General features: G+C 59.1%; 1 protein-coding gene across 1 annotated transcript in view; it reads right to left on the bottom strand.

The window, feature by feature from the left end:
* The window catches only part of LOC140405333 (CD276 antigen homolog), a 52908-nt gene that overhangs the window by 3400 nt on the left and 37984 nt on the right, over positions 1-11524 (bottom strand). Inside the window, exons 4-5 of the mRNA XM_072493623.1 lie at positions 1157-1204; positions 14-63 (exon numbers count right to left, since the gene is read on the bottom strand). Coding sequence (XP_072349724.1) covers positions 14-63; positions 1157-1204 — 98 coding nt within the window. The remainder of the gene's footprint in view (positions 1-13; positions 64-1156; positions 1205-11524) is intronic.

Raw genomic sequence — 11524 nt, 5'->3', positions numbered from 1 at the left:
CCTGTTGCCTTACCTTGTGTAAGCCACGTTGTGTGTGTCACCTTGCTCTGTGAGGGGGCTGAGCTGTAACAGATTCAGATGGAATTACTGACGGCAGCGTCGACAGAAACTACCGGCATTTATAGAGAGACACTTTATCCTCATCAACAATATCCCAGTGGGTCAGAGAAACACCAGCAAACTCCGGGACAGATTAGAACAGGCGGACAAACATCGATCATAAGGAGACAGAAAGGGAGAGAGAGAGAGAGAGACAGAGAGAGAGTTTACAGAGATAGGGAGGGTGTAGGGGCTGGAGGAGGTTACAGAGAGATAGGGAGGGGTGTGTAGGGGCTGGAGGAGGTTACAGAGATAGGGAGGGTGTAGGGGCTGGAGGAGGTTACAGAGATAGGGAGGGTTGCAGGGGCTGGAGGAGGTTACAGAGATAGGGAGGGTTGCAGGGGCTGGAGGAGGTTACAGAGATAGGGAGGGTTGCAGGGGCTGGAGGAGGTTACAGAGATAGGGAGGGGTGTAGGTGTTGGAGGAGGTTACAGAGATAGGGAGGGTTGTAGGGGAGGGAGGGGGTGACAGGGAGAGGGAGGGGTGTAGGTGTTGGAGGAGGTTACAGAGATAGGGAGAGTTGGAGGGGCTGGAGGAGGTTACAGACATCGGGAGGGGTCTAAGGGCTGGAGGAGGTGACAGGGATCGGGCGGGATGCCGGACTGGGAGTAAGGGTGAGTCAGCGAGCTGAGGGTTGGGGCTGGGTGAGGTGTAGGGGGAGGAGTTGGGCGACGTTACAGAGGTGGGTGTTTGCGGTGTGGTGGGGTGAGAGGTCGTGTCCTCAGTGTCAGCCTCCCTCTGCCTTATTGTTGGACCTGATGGTGGTACTAATAAAGTCAAAAGTCGGGAATACATATTTAAATAACTTATGTAACTTCCAGTGATTTGTGTACGTATACCTCCCCCAGCCAGGACCCAACTCCGCCCCCCCCCCCGCCTCGCCACAGCCCTGACCGTCCTGTTAGAACTGGACCCTTTATTTTATATTGTCTACACAAAACCTTCCCGCCCATATGACTGATTTCACACATCTCCATGTTAAACTGTATCTGCCCCTTCCCCGCCATCAACCACTCCTCCCGAACGACTGTGCCCCCCACCCCCGTAGGTCACTCACCTCTGGGTGACCTCGGTGCTCATCTTCATTCAGGGTTGTGCAGGGTGTCTGGGGACAGAGACATGGTGCCTGTGTCAGTGAAGCTCCGATAGCACTCGGCGAAACCCGGCACGAGGGTCAAGCACCCTGCTTCATCGACACCCCCGTTCACCGTCAACTCCCTCCACACCGGAGCACGGGGACAATCAGCATCGGGGAACTCACTGCCAAGCTCCGCACTGTCAGAGGGTCAGTACTGAGGGAGTGCCGCACTGTCAGAGGGTCAGTACTGAGGGATTGCTGCACTGTCAGAGGGTCAGTACTGAGGGAGTGCCGCACTGTCAGAGGGTCAGTACTGAGGGAGAGCCGCACTGTCAGAGGGTCAGTACTGAGGGAGTGCCGCACTGTCAGAGGGTCAGTACTGAGGGGGTGCCGCACTGTCAGAGGGTCAGTACTGAGGGAGTGCTGCACTGTCAGAGGGTCAGTACTGAGGGAGTGCCGCACTGTCAGAGGGTCAGTACTGAGGGAGTACCGCACTGTCTGAGGGTCAGTACTGAGGGAGTACCGCACTGTCAGAGGGTCAGTACTGAGGGAGTGCCGCACTGTCAGAGGGTCAGTACTGAGGAAGTGCTGCACTGTCTGAGGTTCAGTACTGAGGGAGTGCCGCACTGTCAGAGGGTCAGTACTGAGGGAGTGCCGCACTGTCAGAGGGTCAGTACTGAGGGAGTGCCGCACTGTCAGAGGGTCAGTACTGAGGGAGTGCCGCACTGTCAGAGGGTCAGTACTGAGGGAGTGCTGCACTGTCAGAGGGTCAGTACTGAGGGAGCGCCGCACTGTCAGAGGTTCAGTACTGAGGGGGTGCCGCACTGTCAGAGGGTCAGTACTGAGGGAGCGCCGCGCTGTCAGAGGTTCAGTACTGAGGGAGCGCCGCACTGTCAGAGTCAGTACTGAGGGAGTGCTGCACTGTCAGAGGGTCAGTACTGAGGGAGCGCCGCACTGTCAGAGGGTCAGTACTGAGGGAGTGCCGCACTGTCAGAGGGTCAGTACTGAGGGAGTGCTGCACTGTCAGAGGGTCAGTACTGAGGGAGTGCCGCACTGTCAGAGGGTCAGTACTGAGGGAGCGCCGCACTGTCAGAGAGTCAGTACTGAGGGAGTGCCGCACTGTCAGAGGGTCAGTACTGAGGGAGTGCCGCACTGTCTGAGGGTCAGTACTGAGGGAGCGCCGCACTGTCAGAGGGTCAGTACTGAGGGAGTGCCGCACTGTCAGAGGGTCAGTACTGAGGGAGCGCCGCACTGTCAGAGAGTCAGTACTGAGGGAGTGCCGCACTGTCAGAGGGTCAGGACTGAGGGAGCGCCGCACTGTCAGAGGGTCAGTACTGAGGGTGTGCCGCACTGTCAGAGGGTCAGTACTGAGGGAGTGCTGCACTGTCAGAGGGTCAGTACTGAGGGAGCGCCGCACTGTCAGAGGGTCAGTACTGAGGGAGTGCTGCACTGTCAGAGGGTCAGAACTGAGGGAGTGCCGCACTGTCAGAGGGTCAGTACTGAGGGAGTGCCGCACTGTCAGAGGGTCAGTACTGAGGTAGTGCCGCACTGTCAGAGGGTCAGTACCGAGGGAGTGCCGCACTGTCAGAGGGTCAGTACTGAGGGAGTGCCGCACTGTCAGAGGGTCAGTATTGAGGGAGTGCTGCACTGTCAGAGGGTCAGTACTGAGGGAGTGCCGCACTGTCAGAGGGTCAGTACTGAGGGAGTGCCGCACTGTCAGTACTGAGGGAGTGCCGCACTGTCAGAGGGTCAGTACTGAGGGAGTGCCGCACTGTCAGAGGGTCAGTACTGAGGGAGTGCTGCACTGTCAGAGGGTCAGTACTGAGGGAGTGCCGCAGTGTCAGAGGGTCAGCACTGAGGAAGCGCCACACTGTCAGAGGGTCAGTACTGAGGGAGTGCTGCCCTGTTAGAGGGTCAGTACTGAGGGAGTGCCGCTTGTGTCAGAGGGTCAGCACTGAGGAAGCGCCACACTGTCAGAGGGTCAGTACTGAGGGAGTGCTGCCCTGTTAGAGGGTCAGTACTGAGGGAGTGCCGCACTGTCAGAGGGTCAGCACTGAGGGAGCGCTGCCCTGTTAGAGGGTCAGTACTGAGGGAGTGCCGCACTGTCAGAGGGTCAGCACTGAGGGAGTACCACACTGTCAGAGGGTCAGTACTGAGGGGGTGCTGCACTGTCAGGGGGTCAGTACTGAGGGAGTGCCGTACTGTCAGAGGGTCAGTACTGAGGGAATGCCGTACTGTCAGAGGGTCAGTACTGAGGGAGTGCTGCACTGTCAGAGGGTCAGTACTGAGGGAGTGCTGCACTGTCAGAGGATCAGTACTGAGGGAGAGCCGCACTGTCAGAGGGTCAGTACTGAGGGAGTGCTGCACTGTCAGAGGGTCAGTACTGAGGGGGTGCTGCACTGTCAGAGGGTCAGTACTGAGGGAGTGGTGCTCTGTCAGAGGGTCAGTACTGAGGGTGTGCTGCGTATCAGAGGGTCAGTACTGAGGGGGTGCTGCACTGTCAGAGGGTCAGTACTGAGGGAGTGCCGCACTGTCGGAGAGTCAGTACTGAGGGAGTGCCGCACTGTCAGAGGGTCAGTACTGAGGGAGTGCTGCTCTGTCAGAGGGTCAGTACTGAGGGAGTGCCGCACTGTCAGAGAGTCAGTACTGAGGGAGTGCTGCACTGTCAGAGGGTCAGTACTGAGGGAGTGCTGCTCTGTCAGAGGGTCAGTACTGAGGGTGTGCTGTACTGTCAGAGGGTCAGTACTGAGGGAGCGCCGCTCTGTCAGAGGGTCAGTACTGAGGGAGTGCTGCTCTGTCAGAGGGTCAGTACTGAGGGTGTGCTGTACTGTCAGAGGGTCAGTACTGAGGGAGTGCCGCACTGTCAGAGGGTCAGTACTGAGGGAGTGCCGCTCTGTCAGCGGGTCAGTACTGAGGGAGTGCCGCACTGTCAGAGGGCCAGTACTGAGGGGGTGCTGCACTGTCAGGGGGTCAGTACTGAGGGAGCGCCGCACTGTCAGAGGGTCAGTACTGAGGGTGAGCTGTACTGTCAGAGGGTCAGTACTGAGGGAGTGCCGCACTGTCAGAGGGTCAGTACTGAGGGAGCGCCGCACTATCAGAGGGTCAGTACTGAGGGAGTGCCGCACTGTCAGAGGGTCAGTACTGAGGGAGTGCAGCACAGTCAGAGGGTCAGTACTGAGGGAGTGCCGCACTGTCAGAGGGTCAGTACTGAGGGAGAGATGCACTGTCAGAGGGTCAGTACTGAGGGAGCGCCGCACTGTCAGAGGGTCAGTACTGAGGGAGTGCTGTACTGTCAGAGGATCAGTACTGAGGGAGTGCCGCACTGTCAGAGGGTCAGTACTGAGGGAGCGCCCCACTGTCAGAGGGTCAGTACTGAGGGAGCGCCGCACTGTCAGCGGGTCAGTACTGAGGGAGCGCCGCACTGTCAGCGGGTCAGTACTGGGGGTGTGCTGTACTGTCAGAGGGTCAGTACTGAGAGAGTGCCGCACTGTCAGAGGGTCAGTACTGAGGGAGTGCCGCACTGTCAGAGGGTCAGTAATGAGGGAGTGCCGCAATGTCTGCGGGTCAGTACTGAAGGAGTGCCGCACTGTCAGAGGGTCAGTACTGAGGGAGTGCCACACTGTCAGAGGGTCAGTACTGAGGGAGTGCCGCACTGCCAGAGGGTCAGTACTGAGGGAGTGCCGCACTGTCAGGGGGTCAGTACTGAGGGTGTGCCGCACTGTCAGAGGGTCAGTACTGGGGGAGTGCCGCACTGTCAGAGGGTCAGTACTGAGGGAATGTCGCACTGTCAGAGGGTCAGTACTGAGGGAGTGTCATACTGTCAGAGGGTCAGTACTGAGGGAGTGCCGCACTGTCAGAGGGTCAGTACTGAGGGGGTGCGGCACTGTCAGGGGGTCAGTATTGAGGGAGTGCCATACTGTCAGATGGTCAGTACTGAGGGAGCGCCGCACTGTCAGATGGTCAGTACTGAGGGAGAGATGCACTGTCAGAGGGTCAGTACTGAGGGAGTGCTGCACTGTCAGAGGGTCAGTCCTGAGGGAGCTCCGCACTGTCAGAGGGTCAGTCCTGAGGGAGCTCCGCACTGTCAGAGGGTCAGTACTGAGGGAGTGCTGCACTGTCAGAGGGTCAGTACTGAGGGAGCACCGCACTGTCAGAGGGTCAGTACTGAGGGAGTGCCGCACTGTCAGAGGGTTAGTACTGAGGGAGTGCCACACTGTCAGAGGGTCAGTACTGAGGGAGTGCCACACTGTCAGAGGGTCAGTCGTGAGGGAGCTCCGCACTGTCAGAGGGTCAGTACTGAGGGAGTGCCGCACTGTCAGAGGGTCAGTACTGAGGGAGTGCTGCACTGTCAGAGGGTCAGTACTGAGGGAGTGCCGCACTGTCAGAGGGTCAGTACTGAGGGAGCTCCGCACTGTCAGAGGGTCAGTACTGAGGGAGTGCCGCACTGTCAGAGGGTCAGTACTGAGGGAGTGCCGCACTGTCAGAGGGTCGGTACTGAGGGAGCACCACACTGTCAGAGGGTCAGTACTGAGGGAGTGCCGCACTGTCAGAGGGTCAGTAATGAGGGAGTGCCACAATGTCTGAGGGTCAGTACTGAAGAGTGCCGCACTGTCAGAGGGTCAGTACTGAGGGAGTGCCACATTGTCAGAGGGTCAGTACTGAGGGAGTGCCGCACTGCCAGAGGGTCAGTACTGAGGGAGTGCCGCACTGTCAGGTGGTCAGTACTGAGGGAGTGCCGCACTGTCAGAGGGTCAGTACTGAGGGAGTGCCGCACTGTCAGAGGGTCAGTACTGAGGGAGTGCCGCACTGTCAGAGGGTCAGTATGGAGGGAGGAGTGCTGCACTGTCAGAGGGTCAGTACTGAGGGAGTGCTGCCATGTCAGAGGGTCAGTACTGAGGGAGAGCCGCACTGTCAGAGGGTCAGTACTGAGGGAGTGCTGCCATGTCAGAGGGTCAGTACTGAGGGAGTGCCGCACTGTCAGAGGGTCAGTACTGAGGAAGCGGCGCACTGTCAGAGGGTCAGTACTGAGGGAGTGCCGCACTGTCAGAGGGTCAGTACTGAAGGAGTGCTGCACTGTCAGAGGGTCAGTATGCAGGGAGTGCTGCACTGTCAGAGGGTCAGTACTGAGGGAGTGCTGCACTGTCAGAGGGTCAGTACTGAGGGAGCGCCGCACTGTCAGAGGGTCAGTACTGAGGGAGTGCCGCTCTGTCAGAGGGTCAGTACTGAGGGAGTGCTGCACTGTCAGAGGATCAGTACTGAGGGAGAGCGGCACTGTCAGAGGGTCAGTACTGAGGGAGTGCTGCACTGTCAGAGGGTCAGTACTGAGGGAGTGCCGCACTGTCAGAGGGTCAGTACTGAGGGAGTGCTGCACTGTCAGAGGGTCAGTACTGAGGGAGTGCCGCACTGTCAGAGGGTCAGTACTGAGGGAGCGCCGCACTGTCAGAGGGTCAGTACTGAGGGAGCGCCGCACTGTCAGAGGGTCAGTACTGAGGGAGTGCCGCACTGTCAGAGGGTCAGTACTGAGGGAGCGCCGCACTGTCAGAGGGTCAGTACTGAGGGAGTGCTGCACTGTCAGAGGGTCAGTACTGAGGGGGTGCTGCACTGTCAGGGGGTCAGTACTGAGGGTGTGGTGTACTGTCAGAGGGTCAGTACTGAGGGAGTGCTGCCCTGTCAGAGGGTCAGTACTGAGGGAGTGCCGCACTGTCAGAGGGTCAGTACTGAGGGAGTGCTGCACTGTCAGAGGGTCAGTACTGAGGGAGTGCTGCCATGTCAGAGGGTCAGTCCTGAGGGAGTGCCGCACTGTCAGAGGGTCAGTACTGAGGGAGTGCCGCACTGTCAGAGGGTCAGTACTGAGGGAGTGCCGCACTGTCAGAGGGTCAGTACTGAGGGAGTGCTGCCATGTCAGAGGGTCAGTCCTGAGGGAGTGCCGCACTGTCAGAGGGTCAGTACTGAGGGAGTGCCGCACTGTGAGAGGGTCAGTACTGAGGGAGTGCTGCACTGTCAGAGGGTCAGTACTGAGGGAGTGCTGCCATGTCAGAGGGTCAGTCCTGAGGGAGTGCCGCACTGTCAGAGGGTCAGTACTGAGGGAGTGCTGCCATGTCAGAGGGTCAGTCCTGAGGGAGTGCCGCACTGTCAGAGGGTCAGTACTGAGGGAGTGCCGCACTGTCAGAGGGTCAGCACTGAGGAAGCGCCACACTGTCAGAGGGTCAGTACTGAGGGAGTGCTGCCCTGTTAGAGGGTCAGTACTGAGGGAGTGCCGCACTGTCAGAGGGTCAGCACTGAGGGAGCGCTGCCCTGTTAGAGGGTCAGTACTGAGGGAGTGCCGCACTGTCAGAGGGTCAGCACTGAGGAAGTACCGCACTGTCAGGGGGTCACTACCGAGGGAGTGCCGTACTGTCAAAGGGTCAGTACTGAGGGAGTGCCGCACTGTCAGAGGGTCAGTACTGTGGGAGTGCCGCACTGTCAGGGGTTCAGTACTGAGGGAGTGCCGCACTGTCAGAGGGTCAGTACTGGGGGAGTGCCGCACTGTCAGAGGGTCAGTACTGAGGGAATGTCGCACTGTCAGACGGTCAGTACTGAGGGAGTGCTGCACTGTCAGAGGGTCAGTAATGAGGGAGTGCCGCAATGTCTGAGGGTCAGTACTGAAGGAGTGCCGCACTGTCAGAGGGTCAGTACTGAGGGAGTGCCACATTGTCAGAGGGTCAGTACTGAGGGAGTGCCGCACTGCCAGAGGGTCAGTACTGAGGGAGTGCCGCACTGTCAGGGGGTCAGTACTGAGGGAGTGCCGCACTGTCAGAGGGTCAGTACTGGGGGAGTGCCGCACTGTCAGAGGGTCAGTACTGAGGGAATGTCGCACTGTCAGAGGGTCAGTACTGAGGGAGTGTCGCACTGTCAGAGGGTCAGTACTGAGGGAGTGCTGCACTGTCAGAGGGTCAGTACTGAGGGAGTGCGCACTGTCAGAGGGTCAGTACTGAGGGAGTGCCGCACTGTCAGAGGGTCAGTACTGAGGGGGTGCCGCACTGTCAGGGGGTCAGTACTGAGGGAGTGCCATACTGTCAGAGGGTCAGTACTGAGGGAGTGCCGCACTGTCAGAGGGTCAGTACTGAGTGGGTGCCGCACTGTCAGGGGGTCAGTATTGAGGGATTGCCATACTGTCAGATGGTCAGTACTGAGGGAGTGCCGCACTGTCAGATGGTCAGTACTGAGGGAGTGCTGCACTGTCAGAGGGTCAGTACTGAGGGAGTGCCGCACTGTCAGATGGTCAGTACTGAGGGAGTGCTGCACTGTCAGAGGGTCAGTAATGAGGGAGTGCCGCACTGTCAGAGGGTCAGTCCTGAGGGAGTGCCGCACTGTCAGAGGGTCAGTACTGAGGGAGCTCCGCACTGTCAGAGGGTCAGTACTGAGGGAGTGCCGCACTGTCAGAGGGTCAGTACTGAGGGAGTGCCGCACTGTCAGAGGGTCGGTACTGAGGGAGCACCACACTGTCAGAGGGTCAGTACTGAGGGAGTGCCGCACTGTCAGAGGGTCAGTAATGAGGGAGTGCCACAATGTCTGAGGGTCAGTACTGAAGAGTGCCGCACTGTCAGAGGGTCAGTACTGAGGGAGTGCCACATTGTCAGAGGGTCAGTACTGAGGGAGTGCCGCACTGCCAGAGGGTCAGTACTGAGGGAGTGCCGCACTGTCAGGTGGTCAGTACTGAGGGAGTGCCGCACTGTCAGAGGGTCAGTACTGAGGGAGTGCCGCACTGTCAGAGGGTCAGTACTGAGGGAGTGCCGCACTGTCAGAGGGTCAGTACTGAGGGAGTGCTGCACTGTCAGAGGGTCAGTACTGAGGGAGTGCTGCCATGTCAGAGGGTCAGTACTGAGGGAGAGCCGCACTGTCAGAGGGTCAGTACTGAGGGAGTGCTGCCATGTCAGAGGGTCAGTACTGAGGGAGTGCCGCACTGTCAGAGGGTCAGTACTGAGGAAGCGGCGCACTGTCAGAGGGTCAGTACTGAGGGAGTGCCGCACTGTCAGAGGGTCAGTACTGAAGGAGTGCTGCACTGTCAGAGGGTCAGTATGCAGGGAGTGCTGCACTGTCAGAGGGTCAGTACTGAGGGAGTGCTGCACTGTCAGAGGGTCAGTACTGAGGGAGCGCCGCACTGTCAGAGGGTCAGTACTGAGGGAGTGCCGCTCTGTCAGAGGGTCAGTACTGAGGGAGTGCTGCACTGTCAGAGGATCAGTACTGAGGGAGAGCGGCACTGTCAGAGGGTCAGTACTGAGGGAGTGCTGCACTGTCAGAGGGTCAGTACTGAGGGAGTGCCGCACTGTCAGAGGGTCAGTACTGAGGGAGTGCTGCACTGTCAGAGGGTCAGTACTGAGGGAGTGCCGCACTGTCAGAGGGTCAGTACTGAGGGAGCGCCGCACTGTCAGAGGGTCAGTACTGAGGGAGCGCCGCACTGTCAGAGGGTCAGTACTGAGGGAGTGCCGCACTGTCAGAGGGTCAGTACTGAGGGAGCGCCGCACTGTCAGAGGGTCAGTACTGAGGGAGTGCTGCACTGTCAGAGGGTCAGTACTGAGGGGGTGCTGCACTGTCAGGGGGTCAGTACTGAGGGTGTGGTGTACTGTCAGAGGGTCAGTACTGAGGGAGTGCTGCCCTGTCAGAGGGTCAGTACTGAGGGAGTGCCGCACTGTCAGAGGGTCAGTACTGAGGGAGTGCTGCACTGTCAGAGGGTCAGTACTGAGGGAGTGCTGCCATGTCAGAGGGTCAGTCCTGAGGGAGTGCCGCACTGTCAGAGGGTCAGTACTGAGGGAGTGCCGCACTGTCAGAGGGTCAGTACTGAGGGAGTGCCGCACTGTCAGAGGGTCAGTACTGAGGGAGTGCTGCCATGTCAGAGGGTCAGTCCTGAGGGAGTGCCGCACTGTCAGAGGGTCAGTACTGAGGGAGTGCCGCACTGTGAGAGGGTCAGTACTGAGGGAGTGCTGCACTGTCAGAGGGTCAGTACTGAGGGAGTGCTGCCATGTCAGAGGGTCAGTCCTGAGGGAGTGCCGCACTGTCAGAGGGTCAGTACTGAGGGAGTGCTGCCATGTCAGAGGGTCAGTCCTGAGGGAGTGCCGCACTGTCAGAGGGTCAGTACTGAGGGAGTGCCGCACTGTCAGAGGGTCAGCACTGAGGAAGCGCCACACTGTCAGAGGGTCAGTACTGAGGGAGTGCTGCCCTGTTAGAGGGTCAGTACTGAGGGAGTGCCGCACTGTCAGAGGGTCAGCACTGAGGGAGCGCTGCCCTGTTAGAGGGTCAGTACTGAGGGAGTGCCGCACTGTCAGAGGGTCAGCACTGAGGAAGTACCGCACTGTCAGGGGGTCACTACCGAGGGAGTGCCGTACTGTCAAAGGGTCAGTACTGAGGGAGTGCCGCACTGTCAGAGGGTCAGTACTGTGGGAGTGCCGCACTGTCAGGGGTTCAGTACTGAGGGAGTGCCGCACTGTCAGAGGGTCAGTACTGGGGGAGTGCCGCACTGTCAGAGGGTCAGTACTGAGGGAATGTCGCACTGTCAGACGGTCAGTACTGAGGGAGTGCTGCACTGTCAGAGGGTCAGTAATGAGGGAGTGCCGCAATGTCTGAGGGTCAGTACTGAAGGAGTGCCGCACTGTCAGAGGGTCAGTACTGAGGGAGTGCCACATTGTCAGAGGGTCAGTACTGAGGGAGTGCCGCACTGCCAGAGGGTCAGTACTGAGGGAGTGCCGCACTGTCAGGGGGTCAGTACTGAGGGAGTGCCGCACTGTCAGAGGGTCAGTACTGGGGGAGTGCCGCACTGTCAGAGGGTCAGTACTGAGGGAATGTCGCACTGTCAGAGGGTCAGTACTGAGGGAGTGTCGCACTGTCAGAGGGTCAGTACTGAGGGAGTGCTGCACTGTCAGAGGGTCAGTACTGAGGGAGTGCGCACTGTCAGAGGGTCAGTACTGAGGGAGTGCCGCACTGTCAGAGGGTCAGTACTGAGGGGGTGCCGCACTGTCAGGGGGTCAGTACTGAGGGAGTGCCATACTGTCAGAGGGTCAGTACTGAGGGAGTGCCGCACTGTCAGAGGGTCAGTACTGAGTGGGTGCCGCACTGTCAGGGGGTCAGTATTGAGGGATTGCCATACTGTCAGATGGTCAGTACTGAGGGAGTGCCGCACTGTCAGATGGTCAGTACTGAGGGAGTGCTGCACTGTCAGAGGGTCAGTACTGAGGGAGTGCCGCACTGTCAGATGGTCAGTACTGAGGGAGTGCTGCACTGTCAGAGGGTCAGTAATGAGGGAGTGCCGCACTGTCAGAGGGTCAGTACTGAGGGGGTGCGGCACTGTCAGGGGGTCAGTATTGAGGGAGTGCC

Source organism: Scyliorhinus torazame, chromosome X (genome assembly GCF_047496885.1).
Source record: "Scyliorhinus torazame isolate Kashiwa2021f chromosome X, sScyTor2.1, whole genome shotgun sequence".
In the NCBI taxonomy this organism is placed as follows: domain Eukaryota; kingdom Metazoa; phylum Chordata; class Chondrichthyes; order Carcharhiniformes; family Scyliorhinidae; genus Scyliorhinus; species Scyliorhinus torazame.
Note: the sequence above shows the minus strand (reverse complement) of the source record. Positions and strands in the feature narration are given on the sequence as shown.